A 20,583-nucleotide genomic window follows, 5' to 3' on the forward strand; every position below is an offset into this window, starting at 1 on the left:
CAAGCCATGGCAAAGCAGGGGGATGCACTATCAGGAGCAAGACAGGGCCAAAGCTAGAGCTACAGAAGCTAGTCCCTCCAAGGCTGCAAGGGAAAGAGCATATGGATTTGGGGCTAGAGCATTTGGATCTAGGGGGAGGGATGGTATATATGGCATGTTTAGTAGATCACAGAGTCAAATGGCCACTCCTCAGCAGATCCAACACCATGTGATTATCCACGTCGTGGGGACCCGATCCTAGAGCAATATCCTGAAGTTTTCAGGAGGAAGGGGGCAAGCAGCCCAAGATAACAGAAGCATGGAAAGGTATGGGTAAAAAGATTAAAACGGTAGTGGCAAAGTGGATGCTCTACAATTCCATTCTAGCAAACACAGCCTAGGATCTATACTACAAGCACATGATTGATACTATTGTAGATACAGATCTTGAATACGAGGATCCCACCCCTAAAGAGTTGATGACCACCATCCTACAGGAGAAGAAGGATGAGCTGCAGCAGTACATTGACAATATGGATACGTATGGATGCACCATTATTTCTTATGGATGGACCAATCCAACGAAAAAAGTCTATCATCAACTTCATGGAGTACTATGATAGAAAAACAGTTTTCTTAAGATCTATGGATGTTACTAGTCATGTGAAAGACCACAGATATATACTTGGTCTCCTACAAGATGTGGTAGATGAAGTTGGGAAGAAGAATGTTGATTGTCACAACAATGGCTCCATCTTTAAGAAGGCGGGTGAGGTGTTAATGAATTAACCCAGTTATCATCTTTCTTGGACAGCCTGTGCAGCTTATTTGTATTGACCTTATGTTGAAAGGACATTGGGAAGCTCAACATTGTCCAAACCATAGTGGATAAGGCTAGACAAGTAACAAATTTCATTTCCAATCATAACACTTCTCTGGACATGATGAGGCGTTCATGTAGATGCGACTTGGTGCAACCCGGTCTGACAAGATTCGCAATGAATTTAGTCACCCTAAGCAGTATGCAGGAGAAGAAGTCGGGACTAAGATCCATGTTTGCATCCCAGGAGTGGTTTGATTGGGTTGGATTCAAGTAAGATAACTATCTACTATTTCATTTTACAAAATATTATACTATGACTATCTACCATCTACTAACTTAATATGTTTGTGATAATTCAGTACCTCGAGGAGGCGTCAGGCACAAGGCACCATCTCATCTTATGATTTCTAGAAAAATGTGGGGGTTGTTGCAGACTTTGGAGCTCATCATAAAGGTCTTGTGTATGGTGGACTCCTCCTTGAGGGGACCCACTATGCCCCACCTGTATACAGCCCTTGAGCATATAAAGGTTGCCATAGAGAGAACAAACCCCAAATGCCACCAGGTTTTCTTAAGGATTGTTGATAAACGATGGACCGATCATCTTATGCAACTGTTGCATAGGGTCGGTAAGTAATTATGGTGGGTTGTTGCATGTTAGCTTGTAGGTATTGGTAATTCATTCAATCCTAAATCTAACTATGAGTTTGTGAATTGTGCAGCATATTATCTCAACCCCAAGTATCAGTATAGTGAACATTTGGGGTTGGAGTGTTGGACAGCCTGCTCGATGCCATGATGCTAGTGATTTCAAAGTTGGAGACAGACCCACAACTCCAATAATTTTGCCACATCGAGCTTAGATAGTAGGGATTTCGGACTTACAACTTGCATTTGATTTTTGAAAGAATTTAGCTAACTATCAATACAAATGATTGTAGATAAAGGTGTTTAGAGGACGCATTTGGGTCCTTTAGCTCAGAGCCTCAGATGCTACTATTAAGGGACCAGAAAATGCTAATCCAGGTTATTACATATTACAGATAAGTATATTATAAGTTAAGTATTAACTTAATGTCGGTGGACTCCCTATAGTAAGAGTGCATCAAACCTCAGGAGATTGGCGATCAGGATCCTCTCCCAAACTCACTTCGCCTCTGGGTGCGAGACGAACTAGAGTACATTTAGCATGATCCACTCCAAGAGGAGGAACATGTTGGGGAGAAAGCGCTTGAACGATTTGGTGTTTTGCCACTACAACATAAGGTTAAAGATATAGCACACCAATGAACAAGCTGAGAGTAGTTGACAGGACATTGACTTTAACGATATATTCAAGGTGGAAGCAGAAGAGCAAGATCCCTTCATTTAGTCATCGAACAAGGGTGAGTCGGGGTTGGACAAGCCTGGAGGGAGGCCCGACCAAAATTTGCTCGAGCTACAGGGGTTGATGAGGATGATTTCATGGCATCTCAAGATACGCAAGCACATGCACAGGAGGTCGCACCAGGCACGCTACTGATGTGGGGATGCTACTGTGGATGAGGATTGGCTGGTGACACCAGGCACGCGCAACGATGATCCAGATGACACACTCGCTCCCATTCCCAATGTGACTAGGGGGAATCTAATGATGATGATGGTTGTTGTGTTGGCAAGGATGATAACGATGGTCATGGTGGTGGAGGAATTTAAGAGCATTTACCTATTCCATTACTAGAGACACAGCAGCCCCCAGTGAGATACATTGGGGAATCTTATTTCACACATGCCACCCAAGATCAAGATCCTAGTAGTGAGTATTAGCATGGTCATACTACAACCTACAGCTGAAAGGGTAGGGGCCATGGGAAGCAGCACAAAAGGTGGTTACGATGATGTCACCATTACACACGGATCGTACGGTTCTTTTGTAAATCCTTCAGCTTTGAATCTGGTGGACAGCTTGGCGGGAGCGATGGGATCCATGAGCTTGGATGAGTGACATGAGTCTATAGGCTCCACATCTACTTATAAGGCTATTGATCTTTATGGTGTCCCTCCCACTCATAGACATTATAGTACGGGTATAGGTATCTCTTCCAGTGGTTCACACTATGGGCACAATGATGGATGTTATGAGCGTGGTCTCCCCAGGCCAAACTCAACTGCAAAGTCATATTCGGATGGCAGATAGACCCACCTATGCTCACTCACAGGCACTAGCAGCACCTTCCTTGGCCATATTCTCACTTCCCTTATGTCAGAGTTCTTTTGGAGGCGGTAGATGGCTACTACAGAGTTGCAGTTCAAAACTGTTTGAAAAACAATCAGTATGGAATGACATGGGTCTAGTATGTAGATTGGTTGGGGAGAGGATGACGTACACTATGAGTACGACGGAGAGTCAGGACGAGATGGATCCACCTAGGCACAGTACTTGGCATTGAGATTTGAGATGATGGGATCACTACTATGTACTTGCCTACACTTGTATAATTGTGTTGTATCTATACGCCTGACTTGACTAGTTGTATAATGAATAGTAGAATTTAGTACTTCTCTTCTTTCTTGAAAGTTAATGAAGATATCTTTGTTCTCTTGCATCATTAGAATTTTTACATTTGTTTAAATTCAAGTTAATAGATTTTAGGCCACGTCTTCTACCACCTTAGGATAGCATTTAGGCCACAATAACACTCCCAATGTGTTTATTGGCCTCAAATTAAGCTGGACAACAAAATCTAAGCCAAAATAACCAGAAATACCCACCGAAACCTTCTCAAATGTCGCCGAAATTTCAGCGAATGTCGTGGTTTTGCCAATGTCGGCAAAATTTCGTACATTGGTTCCAAGATGGTGAGATGAATTCATGTGTCAAGATCTCGCAAAACGTCTTGCCTTTTCACTATAAAGATCATGTGTGAATCAAATTACCTAGAGTCCCAGACTCGATCGAGACCTCAGTTGTTGGACCAAGATTTTGACCCAACTCAGGTTATAAAAGCCCCCTAACTCGATCAAGTTACTGAAAGCTAGAGTTGCAAAATTTGGTTGATTTTCTTGCTAAATTCTTGCTGTTTGAAGCTAGAGTTAGAGATTCTTAGGTGTCCTATACCACATCGAGTTCATTACAGCTACTTGCAAGCTCATCTACAAGGAACGTAACTCTATGCCCCCAAACAGAATTTTTTCGGAAAAAAAACAAATTTTGTTCAGATGCTGAGGGATGTGGTTGAGTATGAGTCTATTATGGGTATACTTCAGCATAGCAGTTCCAACTCAAGGCCCAAAATGGAATTCTCATTCACAATCGTTTTCTAAAATTTTAGGCTGAGTTCAAAAGACCTTAAATAGGCTGGGTGGCAACTTTCTGCCCGAACAGCCACTATATGCCCCTCAATGGGCCCTCAAGTTCACCCCAAAAGAAAAAAAAGAAGTATCTCACTGAGATCTTGGCCCAATTCGGTCCGAAGGACTGACAGCTCCCTAGTGTTCAAGGTCTGATCTATGATGTATAGAGTGATGTACCTCTTGATTGGGTAACCAAGCAGCACAGCAGTACACCAGCGTCCTGTAAAACCAAACCAGCTTTGGCTGATTTTAATCAACCTCTTTGTAACGTTTTTGGATGAAGGAAGAGTTTGTTAGGCTGTGATTTAGGAATTCTATGATAATATCCTACCTAATCCTATCTACCATCCAACCTTTTTTTAAGGAATTCTAAAACAAATAAAGCACTTTTAGAGGAATTTTAAAACAAATAAAACTCCTTTTATGGAATTCTAAAACAAAATAAAAGTCCTAGTCTAATTACACAAATATAATGGAAAAATTCTCTACTAATCTCACTTAGATTGGACCAGTTAATAAACTAAATATGGAGTTTTCTTAACTCAAGAACCCATGTTTGAGGACCATTAAGTTGGCCAATTACAAGGGGAATTCAACCAATATAATCCCAACACATGTACCTATCAACCCTAGGTTGATTTCTCACAAAATGGTCTTCTTTGGTGTCGAATCTGCAGCCTAAATTCATATACGAATCACAAAACATGTGTCATAATTGTAAGCCATATCAATGACAAACTAAATAAACCAGATATCAGAAAAAGCTTAGAAGACTTATGCATCATATACCCTAGGCAGTGGCTGGTTTTCAGATGAACATGAAAAGTGCAACTCCAATGAAACGTAATATGGAGCAATGATTGAGAAGCACTTGTCCAGGAAAAGAAAAGAATGAACATTATTAAACTAATGAATTCAAGCAAAATTTTGAGTCACCAAAGTGGTACTAATATGCAAGAAAAGTTACAAAACTAGGTCATTTGATGTAAGCTAAACAGATTATGTTCCACTGATACAGGAATTTTGCACTCTAAATTCTTGATACATTTCCTGATACAGAAAAACCAGCTCCACATAACTATCATCACAAAATTATTTGTTTGCTTTCATGGCACATTGACCTCAACCAACCTTTGCTCATCCTAGGAAGTAGGACCTATCATCTATTAATGCCATTACTTCCATGTAGATACCACAACTTGTGCTCCATGTCTTTTAGTAAACTTTCCATTCCTTTCCCTCCAAATGTATTAAAGGTCAACTAAATAAGGAAAATAACATAAAGAAGTGCAGCCTGTCCCCAAATTCAAAATCAAGAAACCCTAAAAGGATCTAGAGGCGCCTTTTCTGACGAATGGCGAGGTGACGAAGTAAGGAATGTGGAAAAGACATTTTCTCCAGATAACGGCTTACCATAACAAGCGAATAACATTTTTTCTACAAGATGAAAGCTGTCAACCCATGAGAAGCTGATCAGTGAAGATGAGGGGGACTAGTTATGGCATATGGAGGAAGAGGGAAGGAGTTATCGGTGCCGGTTATGGAGAAGCTTGCCATGTAAAGAGGAGTTCAACACTGCATTGAAAAAGGATTGCAGGAGATGTCCATTAGATCAGACTCTGAATTGGCGGTTGACATCATAAATGGAAGGACACAAGGGCCATGGAAGGTTCAAGGCGTTGAAGGAGAAATCCTTAGTGCGGTCTTTATACTCAGCCAAAAAGAGGTAGTCCATGCGTGGAGAGAGCAAAACCAGCCAGCAGATTCTCTGACTGGCGTGCAGCTGGTGGATAGAGAGCTGATATGGAACCATGGGGATTTCTCTTTTGAGAAGATGGACCTAATCAGAAAGCATGCTAAGTTGCAGACCTACTTTGGACTGTAACAGAGGAATCACTTGTATATGGAATGATGGGTAGAAGGGTATGCCTTTCTTGGTAGGAGCTTCCTTCCCCCTGTTTAAGGGTTCTTAGAATCAGCCTCTTGTTTATTATTCTCCAATTAAAAAAAAAAAAAAGAATGGGATACAGTGACCAGCTATCAACTTAAGAGGATTTCTAATCACAGAGATTAGCAAAATATAGCTAATCTCTGAATCTTCTAGAAGATGGTTCATGATCAAAATGGAAATATGAGCATATAGATTAATGTCGTAATGACTACTAACCACTCACTGGACAAATGATATAAAGCCAGATGCATCCACTTTTCTTGAATCAAATCTAGGCAGATGCCAAATGGTGCATAAAGGATAAAGTACTCTATTTTTATAACCATCACTATATGTGACGTAAGGTCAACAAATTTTAGGATTTCAAGAGAAGTACCAGAAGCGCTTGTTTTTTTCTGGCATATGAAGTGACAACAAGATCTCTTGATACTTCATTCATTGCAGAGGTAAGATTCCTTCTACCATTCTGCAAAATAGCACATCAATGGCAATAAAATAACTGATAGCTCTAGGAAGAAATCCAGCAAGGACAAATAAACTAGCACCTGATAAATATAAAATTGTTCCAAGCCATCTTTACTTCAAGGGATTATCACAAAATTTAGATGCAGACTCCTGCTTACCATGCAAATGACATTTGCAACCTTCAAATCTTGCTCTAGTTCCCTCACCAGTTGCATCCCCTTCACTGGCCAAAAATAAGTATCAAACATCTCATATTTAAACATAAGTTCCATGTATTGAAATGCATAACTAAACTAAGAACAACTCGAACCAGAAAATCAAATATTTCCTTTTTTTGGCAATCACAGTGAAGATTGAATTATAATAAATGCAGGTGAAAAGCAAAGAAAATAAAATACAGCAGAAAACCACTCTCTCCCACCTACATTTCTTCAGTATCATTGACTAGACACAACAGAGAGCTTCAGAATAAACATATGCAGCTAATAGGAACTAGTCCTATTTTCCTACAGACAGCCTCAACTCTAGCACTTCATGGATCCACTTGTTCCTCGAAATGCAAGTTACATGCTCAGAGGGGGAAGCGAACGAATAAAAAGGGTCACCTGTGGGCCCACTCAAACAATAAATAACTCAAATCAAAGAATTGAGTGGCAGAAACTGAAACAAAATTGTAGGACAAGAAAGAGTGAGGAAAATAATGAGTTGCATCTATAGAGAGCATAACAACGTTCTATTTAGAATCTTTTACATGCAACCCCTTGACTTTGCACCGAAACTAGTGGAGCACCCTCCACACCCTCACCCGCCTGGGTGACTTGGCAAACCTTACAAAAAGGTTCCCCACAAGGCACCAATAAGGACGATTTACACATAATGATTGAAACTCAAAATAAATTTTTTAATATAACCAAAATGCCGCTTGTGTGTTAAAATGACCCAAATGCCTATTAACTTAAACCCTATTTTTAAAATTGAAACATACAGATAGAAGTTGGCGAAAGGATTCCTTCCTCTCTTCTACCACCGAGCAAAAATGTAACAAGTCCACAAAAAAATTGAAACTTGGAATTAAATAAGGAGGCGATCTAATGACTGGGAAACCTAATTTGCTTGAGTTCCTTTAAAGTTACTTCTAATCTAGCCAATTGATTGCTCCCATACTTTTTTTTTTTTTGTTTTTTATATCAGATTCATAAGATTGAAGGAACTAGAAGAGCTTGGGGCAGACCTAAGATAACCTTAAGAGACATGGTGAGAAAGGATATGCATAGCTTAGGCCTTGTATCTAGCATGGCCTCAAATAGAACTGATTGGAAGGCAAGAATCCATGTAGCCGACCCATTTAGTTGGGACAAGACTTCTTCTTGTTGTTGTTGTATATCAGATTTGTAAAGCAATGAAGATTGAGAAGTTGGATAAACTATGAACCCTAACAAGCTGTGATTTGGAAAGCTGCGATGGTGAATTCTAAGTTTTCACTGAGGAAAACAGAGATCGCAAGTCTGCTTGATTTTCTTGGGCTTGTTCTGCTTGATTTTCTTGGGCTTGTTCTGCTTGATTTTCTTGGGCTTGTTCTGAGCCCTGTTACACCTTTGAACCCAGACCCCAGAACAGAAATCAATATTCCCCTGGAATCAGTATTTACGGTGTTGTTCTCCACATCTTCTCTTTCTGGAGAAGGGGAAAAACAGAAAAATAATAATAATAATAATAATAATAATACTGTTGAATTGGGAAAAACCCTGCAAGTGGGCTTGATTTTTTAAAATCCATCTCACTGTTCCCATTAGTGGTTTCCTTCTTCTCATCTTCTTCCTCCATTCTCTTATAGCTTGAGCCAAATGCAAACCAAGACCTAATAACGGTTTGAGAGACAAAAAAAATTTATGGCATCTGTGTTTATATAGTCTGCGGTTCTTGAATGTGATTAAAGAGAAAAAGAAGATGGGAGAGAAGTCAGAGTTTGCACCGTAAGAAGAGGCTGTGGTGGGAGGTCTCCAGCAGGGCCCTTCATTTCCTGGCAGTGGTGCTTGCTGTTTGAGTTTGTTAGGAGTTTTTGTTCAGTGATAGGAGAAAGGAAAGAAGAAAATCAGTGAAGGGCTTCCCCCTTAACCCACCTGTACGGTTCAACTTTGAGAATAGGGTTGGGTTAGGTTTAGGTATAAAAGTAATTTCACTTTATTGTTTAAATTTCACTTTTTAATTGAGTGTGAAATAATCTCTCCTCAATCTTTAGCAACCAAGTGACAGTGTCAACCATGGGGACCTTTTTGTAAGATCTGCCAAGTGAAAAACTCTTCGACTTATAATAAGAAAAGTAAGAAAATTACAGGTAGGCCACTATAACATGGTAGAATTACAAATGAACCCAAATAACTCAAAAGCTCACATTACAACGTTACCCCTCAATGTAGTACGTCATGGTGGGAGACCCCCGAGATATCTCGCGCAAAGCGAGACGAGACCCGAGATCTCGAGATCTCGCCATCTCGCGAGATCTCGGCAGCGAGCGCGCTTTTTCAACAGTTAGGGGCTTCAAAACCCCCCCAGGCAGCTCCCCGCCCCTCTTGAGCCTTATCTCCGGAAGCCCAAATTGGCCGGAAACTCGATTTTGGCCGGAATTTGACCAGAATTTGTTGGGGATTCAACATAGCAACATCATCTACCATCTACAACAACAATCAAGCATATTTCAAGTGAGTGATACCTTAGTCTTAGTCTTGTAAGTTGTAAGTTGTAATCTTCTAATTCTTAGTCTTGTAAGTCGAAGTTGTAATCTTCTTAATTCTTATGGTTGTAAAATTTGAAGACATTTAACAATTTATTACTTTGAATCTTTGATAGTTTGAACTTTGATCACTTGTTGACTTGAATACTTGATGTGTAATGTTATTGTATTTGATACTTGATAGTTGATAAATAATAACTCATTAACTTGAATTACTTGATATCTTTAGTTCTTTACATTACATGTTGTCTCTACCTCTACCTCTATTCTCTAAGATTCTAACCTTGCACCAGTTCGACAAGGGCGACTTAGGAGACTAGTTAGGTTATTTCTCACAAATCTAAGGCCACCAAGTGTTCAAAGGCCTTAAATAGGCTAAATACCAAGTTTCAGCCCAATCAAAGCCTTAAACCCACCGAGATGGGCCACCGAGACTACGCCATTTTTTTGAGAGATCTCGACCGAGATCTCGCCATCTCGGTCGAGATCTCGCCTTTTCTTAGTGGCGAGATCTCGCTCGAGAGCGAGATCTCCCACCATGAGTACGAGAACTGGCGATATTTCAGCCGAGATCTCATTCTTTTCATCAGGTCAAGTTGAGTTCATGTGCAAGGCTAAAAAATCACCCCAACTCAACCAAGATCTCGGTCGGTTCGAGATCTCAGTTCAACTAGGGATCTCAGTTGAGTTAACCCCTTTTTACAGAGTCTCGATCAAAAGTTGAGATGAGATTCCAATCTCGCCTCAACTTAATCTCGGTGCTCTCAGTCTCTACTCTCGACAGCAGCTTCCTCCATCACTTTTGCAGGATTTTTGGCCTGAATATTGTTGGATTTTCACCTGCAACACTTCTAGAGTCCTTAGCTCGTCTACAACAACAAAACAACATCAATCAAAGGAATTGAGTATTGAACTACCGATACGGATAGAATTCTAAACAATTTAAGTTATTTGATGTATCTTATCACTTGGTTTTCATCTATATCAGTTAAGAATTCTATATTTGACGTTCTATAAGATTGCGTAGTCATTCCTGCAGCGACACTGCAGGTCACAACTGGCTTCAGATAGTGTTAAAGCAATACAGCGCCCTAAGGCTATAGTCACATTAGGTAGGGAAACTCTCACACAAGCCACAAAGCTAGAAAGAAAGGGAAAGAAAAGGGGAGATCCAACCACAATCATGAAAAACTTAATGAACATCGTAGAGAGACCTGGTTACTGGATCATTCATGCATACAGCCAACAGGTGTGAACTGCACAAGTTACTAATCAACAGGGAGGACAGGGAGGAACAAGAGAAGAAGGAAGAGGAAAAAGAAAAAAAAAGATGGGAAGGGAGGGAGAGAGCATACAATCACAAGCCACTTAAGCACACCCAAATCAATTATCTATTTCATATTCAATTGCTCCATTATTTGAACTACAGTCATATTTATTAAAAAATCATTCAAAAACAAAAGTATTCCGACATCTAATACTGAACTCGAATCAAATCAAACCTATCTTCTAATCTTCTAACCCAAACAAAAGAACTCTCATGTAAAATTAAGTGCAGAGTACAAAAATAACCCAAGTTAATATATAAATCCCTATTTATCTAGTGGTTTGAAGCTGATTCATCTCCATCTGGCTCCTCAGGGGATTTTTACTGACCTAAGGAATTGCTATTGCACAAGACCCTACTTCAATTGAAAAAATAAAAACAAACAATAAAAGACTCACACAGAAAGTTCAAGCAATGAAACCAGAGCAGACTGATAGAGAACCACAACAAGGCTTAACAAATAGACTGAGGATTCCATCCAGGTAATAACAGATAATATATGTAATAGCTAAGTATAAAAGCGAACATCACGTCATCACCCCCAATAAATTTGAAACAATAACAACAATGAAAAGGGGGGATATTGTTCCCTAATGGCCTGTCAAGTCAGCTCTTGTGTATTATCTCTGTACTTTTTTGGAGACGATTCTATTCAAAAAAGAATTTACTAATGATTGCAATCTGGTTTTGCATCCACTCTTTGGATGAATAAAAAAAATTCACCCAAAAAAATTGAAATTTTGTTATTCGTAGTGGTTATTGAAATTAAAATAAACATAATAACGAAACCAATTAACCATTGCTAGATGGAACCTTCATTTCCTTCAATGAAATATATCAGAGATACCAGTGGAAAAAGAAGAAAAAGAAGAGAAAAAAAGGAGATACAAATGTGCCTAAATAGACATACACAAGACAACTTACAATGCCAGGACCCTGGTAGCCGAAAGCAAATCCAGGGCGCATCTCTACACCATGTGCCAACCTCTTTCAGGAATTAAAAAGATGTATGTGATGAACAAACACACACAAAATTGCTCCCTATCAAAAGAAACTTACCCATCTCCTCATAGTGCTCCATAACATGATGAGAAAGTCGTTCTGCTATCCTATCTAATTGTGCTAACCTGAGAGTGGCCTGTGAAGAAAAATACAAATTCATATTAGAAAACAAATCCAACGCAGCTTTCCTGGCAAGTAGTCATCACGAGAAAAACAAAACCCCCTATTATACAGCAAGGTTGATTGGCACTTAAAAAGACACCCAAGTTCAAGCTCAAATGTCTGTCTGAGGAGAAACCATTGGAATATCATACGATTAGATGTTCAACATGAAATTACCTATATTGCACATTATTTATAATATGAAAATTTTCAAGAGAATCATGACACCAAACAAATTAAAAATCAAGGTTTCTGCCAACATGTGATAGGTTCAGAAAGTCTCAACCTAAGAAAAGCAGATCATATATTTCCCACCCAGCAAACCAAATGTATAGCAGATCAAAAGGCCAGCTATACCACGCAAGGCCCAAAACCTGCACTAGCATGTACAGAAAGATTTACAGCCATCTAATAACATAAGCAGGAGGTGCAAAATGCCTCATAAAGGAAAACCCAAGGACTCATTTTCCCTTGGTTCTAAAGGCACCAAAGAGAAAGCTCAAATTTTGTTTTTGATCGGGATTTAGAATCTGATATAACCTGAAGTATACAAACAAAATCTGCAAAATAGCAAGATTGGACCATTTCACACGTCAAGTTGTAATGCCCATCTTGGTGGCCAAATGATAGAATTTCATCCTGAAACATTTAGAATTCTGCCCCCTATTGTTATGATGTTCTTCTGAGGTTAGCATTGATATACCAGTTAGATTTTCAGTTCTATTTACCATCTTTTCATTCTATGTAAAAAGATTTTGTTTGGCTACTATACTGATCACTCAAATCATAGTTGTCAAGGGGACAAGGTGTCCGAGGGGGGCCAAAAAACCAAGGCAACTCGGTGACACCTGGATGCCCAGAACCACAGAAGGGCTGGACGCCTAGGCAATGCCTTGACAACTATGACTCAAATAGAGTACCACACCAGACTGCCTCCAACTCAACCCCTTGACCATTTCGTCACAGTGAAGCAACAATGTTGCACGTGCCCTCTATCATACCATACTAAATAATGTCAAAAAAACAAGAAATAAGAAATAACAGTTGGGTGCCTATGCTGCCTAGGTGGACACGTAAGCCCCCCCCCCTCCCTCTACCTCCTAAAGTCACCCTCCCACCTTGGCAACCATGGGCCAGAGTTGAGTCACGATTTCAGGTTACTATCATCCTCTGAACTGCAGGAACTTTTTTATATGAATCAAAGACTCTTTTCCTGTAATGCATACAACTGATCTGACTGAGGCCTTTGCAAAGATTTCTGTACATTGGATTAGTTCATTTTCATCAAATATAAATCTTACAATTATCACAAAAAAAAACCACAATACAATTCAACTCCAAAGTTTACTGAACTACCTAGTCTCGGCTACCTATTTGGCCATTCAGCTACAATTGTAGACATATTATCAGTTAACAATGAATAAGATTTTAGAAGTGGGAATTCAGCATGTTCAATAAATAGAAAAGAGACCCGGCCCGGAAGACAATGGGTTGGGAGCAATACCTTTTTCTCAAAGTAGTTCTGTTCATCTTCTGATGGAATGCACTCCAGAACATACTTCACTGGATCAAAATCCTGCCAAAATGAAGGAATTACAACAGATTCAACGAAATATCTTTTGGGACAATTGCTTTAAATCTGTGGGGAACACCATACTATAACTTCAATTAGAATCAACTAAACCCAACTAAACGATACAGAAAGCCATTAATTTTTTTCGTCAACCCAAAAAATTAGACTAATTAAAAAGAAACAGAAAACAAGAGGATGAAAGAAAAGTGAAAGAACTGAACCCCCACCATGGCTTCGATAAATAATTATTGGATTGATGAGGAAAACCAGTAAATCCAGTACCAATAACTATGGAGATTGTATCATTTGTAACATCATCTTCAGTCAAGGACAGGTCAGAATTGCAAATCTGGATCAAGTATCAAGGTTAAACAATGATTTTTCATTTTTGAAGGGAAAAAAAATCACTTATTTTGACTTTTTGACCCCATATTTAGGGTCAATCTCAAAATAAGAAATATCTCCTCCAAATATTCAACGAATACAGCTTTCAACAGAATCCATATCTATTTATGAGATCGACTATGCATCCGAACTTTGAAGTGACCAATCCGATTAGGATCCCGATCCTTATAACATTGACCCCCTCTTCAACAAGAAGCATGTAAGAAGAACTGGGTTGAGAAATCAGATTCCCAAGTTACCAAGAAGAAATCTCTATGTACTAGTGTTTCAACTATGTGTCAACATATTTGAATAATATTTCAAACATTTTGATAGTTTCAACCACCAGTTTGACCAGAAAATACCAAGCTTCAACCGATTTCAACCAACCCAGTTTTGGTAGCTTTTATCAGTTTTCATCAGCCCATCAGGTCAACTTTGGCCCAAAATATACCAGGTTTCAACCTGGTTACTACTTACAACTTGCAAATAATTTTGGTTTCTGGCAGCTCAAAACTTGGCAGCGAATTTTTTTCCAGAAATCATCAAGTACATACAACAAACTGATACATCAATACAACAGGCCCAGCTAACTGACCCAGAAACCCATGCAACACAACACTAACTACTCAGCCACCTTCCCCCACCCCTTCTTGGGGCCTTCCCCATAAAGAAAAATTCCAAAAAATGTATGCCTATATTTGAGCTAAAGAAGCACAGATAACATGAAAACCTACAACACAATGCAAGCAACTAGAGAGATGTGAAACAAGACACCAGAATTGCGGTGGGTGAGTTTTGAGGGATGGTCTCAAACTAGAACTGTTATTATAAGTATGCAACAAAGATCTGTAATAGCTTCAATTACACCCTCACTATGAGAGTTGCCTCTGAATTTTGATTCATGAGGATACCTCACATTGAAGTCAGATGGGAAGTCTTTGTTCTGACAAAGGTTTAAATTTGTGAGTTCAAAGAGATCCAGTCTGATAGAGTCAGAGAGTCTCTCATTTAGTGTATTATTTTGAGGAATTTCAATCTATGGCATCCTATGAGTTTGGATAGCAAGGAAGTTACTACGTTATGATATGGAGGGTTTATGGGTAAAAGATGTAAGCTTTGATGTGCCCCACACCCCTCAGGTAGCTTTGTGGCAGTTTTGGTTGCAAGGATATTGGAAGGTTTGGTGGTATTAAATGAAGCACACAATGGTAATGTTTGGTTCTTGATCTCCTACAGGGTGGGGTTCATGAAAATTTACACTCGAAGTTTTTGGTTCCAACAGATGCAGATAAGCAAATGATTTACTTTAATTGCTTTCGAAATCAATACTTAGTCAACGGTGATAACCACACTTCGAGATTTCATCTCGTCCTGAGATACCGAAACTTGGTATACAGTTGCATTTTTCAGTGGGTTTTAGGTGGTTTTTGGGACAGATTTTTTATGTACAGCCTAATTTCAGGCCAATAAACACAAGGGGAACATTATTTTTTTCTAAAATCTAACACAAAATGGTCTTCTTGACTCGCACATGCTGGCTGTAGGCAGTCAAAACTGGATCATGTATTTTCACAAATCAAAACATGGATATACAAATACAAGATAACATTAAAATTTTCATTAAAATGCAAGAAAGATAATTTGAAGTAGTCAAATCTCAATTACAACTTTTACAAATTACAATTTACAATTACAACCCTAGAAATTCTTGAACAGTGAAATTTCCAAAATTTTGCCCAAATTTCTGCAATTTCACTTGAGTACCTAAATTTTGTCAAAATTCAGTCAAATGACCCAATTTTGTTTTGGACAATGTTTTGTCTCAGTACTCGAGACGATCAAAATATCCGTACATTGGTTAAACATGCTTGCAGTAAAGTCACTTTTTTCTGGTATAGCTAGTGATGAATTGTGTTCACCAATTTTAATGTAAATCTCTACGATGAAATATAATATGGTTCTCAGTTGTCACTGCCCTGTTTGTTTCATTGTCAAATTTTTTCCATACAAATGATACTCTACATGAAAATTTTCTTCAATACCAGTTTTAAGCATTAGAATAAACCATGAAACATCCCATTGTACTTTTAAGAAATATCATTTTTTGCCTTTTTTACATGTAAACAAATGGAGTCCAGCAAAAGAAACATTTAGAGGGGGGGGGGGGAAGACATGCAATAAAATGCGATGCAGTGCATTCCAGGTTTCAAAAGTCTAATTTAAATTAATTTCAGAGATTTGTATTTCAGTTTTCAAACTGACAAAAAACAGTTATTACTAACATTTCGTGATGATTCACTGTACCTGGTACTACATAGTAATTAAAAATACAGATAACGGCTGTGGATTGAGATAAGCTATCACTCTCTACCACAATTAGTTGATTATCAGGATTTATGACAGCTCTTACTTGAGTTTATTTTCTAAGCCAAGACAACACTATCATCAGAGTTCAAGATCTCAGTCAAAACTTTAAGTTTTGACAGAGATATCTCAGTCTCCCAGCGAGGCAAATCTGGTCCAAGTTTCTACATGTTTTGACAATACTTCAGAAGTTAATATAATTTTCAACAGTTTTGACCAAAAAGATTAATTCTCAACAATTTTGACCAATATTAAACCAGCCCAGTTTCAACCAGTTTTGACCAGTCCATGTATGCTGAGTTTTCCACACACACACACACACACCCCCCCCCCCCCCAAAAAAAAAAAAAAGGTATCAACTGAAACCTAAGAAATCTTGGATTTAGCCAGGGTCAAAACTGACCTCAAAACTGAGGTTTCATACCTTAACATTGGCAATTGAGGCTTCCTAGACACGGATGTCAATCACAATGACTTAAGGAATATGTAAAAACATTAGAATAGGAGCATCAAAGATGCCAGGTAAGTGTAAATGGTACAGGAAGAGGTGTAAGAGAAGAATTTGGACAAAAAGGTGAAAGGGAAAAGGAATGTATCAAGGCACCTTTTGATAATACCAACCACATTGTTTGGATTTGGCAACTCAAGTATACAGGTTTCAAGGGGGCAACCTAAATGCATGTTCCACTAGATTCCAGCTTCTTTGATCCTTGAATCCTAATATCCTTCGGGATGGAAAGCAGAATCCAAGACACAAACAGAACTTCCTCTTGATAAGCAGTAGAAGGTCAAGCAGACACAAGCCTCCTCCCCAACACCTGCCAACCCCCCCCCCCCCCCCCCCCCCCCCAAAAAAAAAAAAAACCGCAACAACCACCCACCAAAGGGAGGGGGGAAGGATAATGAATTCTGGCTTCTTGGCCTGGTAATTGGAATTGGGAAGTTGCCCAAAATACTGCTTTCCATGCTGGCTTTTGATTTTGGACCAGGAGCAAGTGCTAGGGATAAGGAGATACCCAATACTAGTCACCCAGCTACTTTTGGGCTCAATTAGAAGACCTAGAACAAGAAAATAAGTAGTACAAGATAAAATATCCTTTAGTTGTTTCCATTAGGAGCAGCAAAATTCACTACACTTGGTCTCTTGAGTACCCAAAAATTTTACACATCCCCTTTCTTGCAAAGAGCTACTACACCTTATTCCCTGTGATAAGAGGATGCACGAGAGCTAAGGTGTGCAGTATTAATGTCTAAAGTCTTACATGCTGAGATGGTGGAGAGGGATAATCAATAAGCCTTTATCCCAACTAAATGGGATCAGCTACATGGAATCTTGCCTTCCAATCAACTCTGTTTGAGGTCATACTAGATACGAGGCCTAAGCTATGCATATCCTTTCTCACCACTTCTCTTAAGGTTATTTTAGGTCTCCCCCTAGTTATTATACTTCCCTCAATTTTGGATTAAATCGCTTCTCTATACAAGGGCATTTAAAGGCCTCCAGTGAATGTGGCCATGCCACCTCAATCGACTTTCTCGTAACATATATTGGAACTCCTAAACTAGCTCTATATAATCACTCCTTATCCTATCATTCATAGTTTTACCACTCATCCATCTCAGCATCCTCATTTCTAGTTTCTACAACACTAAGTTTACGTATATGACGCTTCATAATAGTCCAACACTCTACATTGTACATCATAGCTGGTCATACAATGATCCTATAGAATTTTCCTTTTGAGCTTTAAAGGAATATGTTAATCACACAAGACCCCGACCGCACTTCTCCACATCATCCACCCTATTTTAATTTTTTGAAATGGTGGATAGGGATATGCACCACAATGGCACAAAATTAAGATTCAGTGTGATTGATGATAGAAAATTTTAAAAAGACAAAATTCCTAAAGCTAAGGAATGGGGTTGCAGGGGTAAGAAACATCATTAGAAATTTAGAATCAATAAAAAGCAGAACCCAAAAATACATTAAGGCTCTTTTTGGTATCAATTTTCATTCTCATTTTTACTCCATTAAAATAAAATTGATATTAAAAACCATTTTTTATCAAAGATGAAAATTGTTTTGGTAACTATTGTCCAGAATAAATTAAGGAATGAAAAATAAGCTTGGTATGTGAATAGCTATAAATAATTTTGTAGTAGGTTTGGTAAGTGAAACTATAGGGTTTCAAGCTGGGATGCCAGCTGATGGCAGTCTCCAAAAAGTCAATTGGAGTTTGGGAGACAAGTGGGTGGAAAGGATATGTTTTTCTATTATCTTAGAGTAAATGACATTATTACCCTTGTTTTTCAAGCAACATGAGCACATGCTCATTAAATCTACAGAAAAAATGATAAGGATGGATTTTTGCTCATAATTTCCATAATAGACTTTCATGGGATTTTCGTCTATTCTTTTAAATAAAATTAGGTTTCAAAATAGATACCAAACACACACAAAAATGAAACTTATAAGAAAAAGGAGAATGAAAATTGATACCAAAAAGGATTTAAAATACAATATAACGAAGAAACAAGAACAAGGATAAAAAGGATGATTATGCAGAAGCTTCTTTTCTATCTTGAGGAGGAGTTGAACCTCTTCATAGAAATCCTCTTCTATTTCCTCCACTATTTCACCATGAGACCTGCTTCCATAAATGGAAACCAATTGTTCAGAACTCGATGGAAGACTAAGTCTTTGGTGGGGAGGAAGTCCTGCTAGAGCCCGAGCAATAGCAGCTGCTGCTGCTGCACGTGCAGGAACCTGCAAAAACAAAATAACAATCTATTTAGATCTCAGGCACCCTAACTTCCAAATTTCATTGCCACCTCAAGGGTAATAATGAGCAAGCAAGCTTGAATTAGTAACAATTTTAAATCAAGCCCAAATAAAAGTAAGAAGTTAAAACAAAGCTGAGGCACAAATCTTGGAACACCCTCTGACTATCAGCACTAGGATGTGACAGAATGATTCAGTTTAATATCACAAACAAATTATTTGAATAATATATACCACCATCATGCCACCCACCACCTGATGAAGATCTAAAACCTATATTCGCAAGTAGTCCAAGTACCTTAGTAAATAGTAGCAGTAGCAGTATTAGTATTAGTGTTCCCATAGTTCTTATTTCATGTGTTAACTTTTAATTGAACTAGTTTTAGTGGTTCAAACCAGTGGCCCAATTCAAGTCAAAAAGGCATATCCCCCTTGCTGTAGAAGGGAATCATTTTAAATTATTTAATAAACCCACCCTCCATGATGCAGCCATTCTCTGAAATCATGAGAATATTGGAAGTGGAGGCTGCTGCCCAGGTGCAAATCTGCACATTCTCCGACTTGATGTTTGCAAATCACCTGTTAATTCTTGTGAAGGCACATAAAGATGCTACCATGGCTAGTATGGGGCTCTTACTGAGTTTGTGGGCAGCATCTCATTAGAGCTAAGTCCCCTATTATTACGGGGCATCACCCAGAATAGCAGATTGAAACTTTTGGGATTAATGGGTTTTCAGAGACTAAATTACCTATAAGGTACATGGGTGTACCTCTCTTTCCAGGGATTATCAGGTGGAGATTGCACAACTATTCTTGACAAAGTACGAAGGAGGCTAGAAGGATGGAAAGTCAGAGTTTTATATTATGCAGGATGGTTACAACTGCTAAGGTCAATTCTCTAAGGGTGCTACATTTATTGGACAGGTACTATCAGGCTGCCAGGAATAGGAACCCATTTTTTTCTAACTTTCTCTAGAATGGTCTCTCCTTGGAAAGAAACATATATTTTCCTGGGATGCATTCTGGAAACTTAGTGTAGCAGAAATGAGGATGCTAAGATGGATGAGTGGCAAAACTAGGAAGGATAAAATAAGGAATGATTATATTAGAGTGGGTCTAAGAGTAGCTCTAGTAAGTGATAAGGTTTGAGAAAGTCGTTTGACATGACACAGTCACGTTCATCAGAGGCCTGTAAAAACCCCAATACGGAGAAGTGATTTAATCGAAATTGAAGGAATTAGAAGAGCTAGGGGCAGACCTAAGATGACCTTAAGAGAAGTTGTGAGAAAGGATATGCGTAGCTTAAGCCTTATATCTAGACTCTAGTATGGCCTTAAACAGAGACGACTAGAGGGCAAGTCCATGTAGCCAGCCCCATTTAGTCGGGACAAGGCTTGTCGTTGTTGCAGTCTGGAAACCAAAAAATAAATGAGGGAGGCCTAAGGATGAATGTAGCAAGAATCCTAAAACAAACTTGGTGGATAGCTTCCAAAAAAGACAGCACATGGATTCATTGGGTTTACCGTAGGTATCTAAAATGAGATACTTCATGGATAGTTAAGACACCCACAATTGCTCTTCGATCTAGAGGAAGGTCACTGGAAATGGGAAAGGAACTTATCAGTTTGGTTAATTGTCACCCTAGTGGCATCTTGATCAAAAGATTTGGGGATAGAATTTAGTTAGATGTAGGTTTGATTC

At 38.8% G+C, this 20,583-nt stretch overlaps 1 protein-coding gene across 2 annotated transcripts in view; it reads right to left on the reverse strand.

The window, feature by feature from the left end:
• LOC149021371 (coiled-coil protein) overlaps positions 1 to 20,583 on the reverse strand; it is a 75,011-nt gene that overhangs the window by 49,462 nt on the left and 4,966 nt on the right. Inside the window, exons 2-7 of one of the 2 annotated variants that reach the window (XM_089149609.1) lie at positions 18,700 to 18,867; positions 13,278 to 13,349; positions 11,669 to 11,747; positions 11,534 to 11,577; positions 6,710 to 6,769; positions 6,463 to 6,552 (exon numbers count right to left, since the gene is read on the reverse strand). In XM_089149609.1, coding sequence (XP_089005735.1) covers positions 6,463 to 6,552; positions 6,710 to 6,769; positions 11,534 to 11,577; positions 11,669 to 11,747; positions 13,278 to 13,349; positions 18,700 to 18,867 — 513 coding nt within the window. Of the gene's footprint in view, positions 1 to 6,462; positions 6,553 to 6,709; positions 6,775 to 11,533; positions 11,578 to 11,668; positions 11,748 to 13,277; positions 13,350 to 18,699; positions 18,868 to 20,583 lie in introns of both variants that reach the window. The other variant, XM_089149610.1, reaches the window with a different exon arrangement.

The sequence above is a fragment of the Hakea prostrata genome, chromosome 3, assembly GCF_041222555.1.
Source record: "Hakea prostrata isolate BN-2017 chromosome 3, UWA_Hpros_2, whole genome shotgun sequence".
Classification (NCBI taxonomy): Eukaryota; Viridiplantae; Streptophyta; class Magnoliopsida; order Proteales; family Proteaceae; genus Hakea; species Hakea prostrata.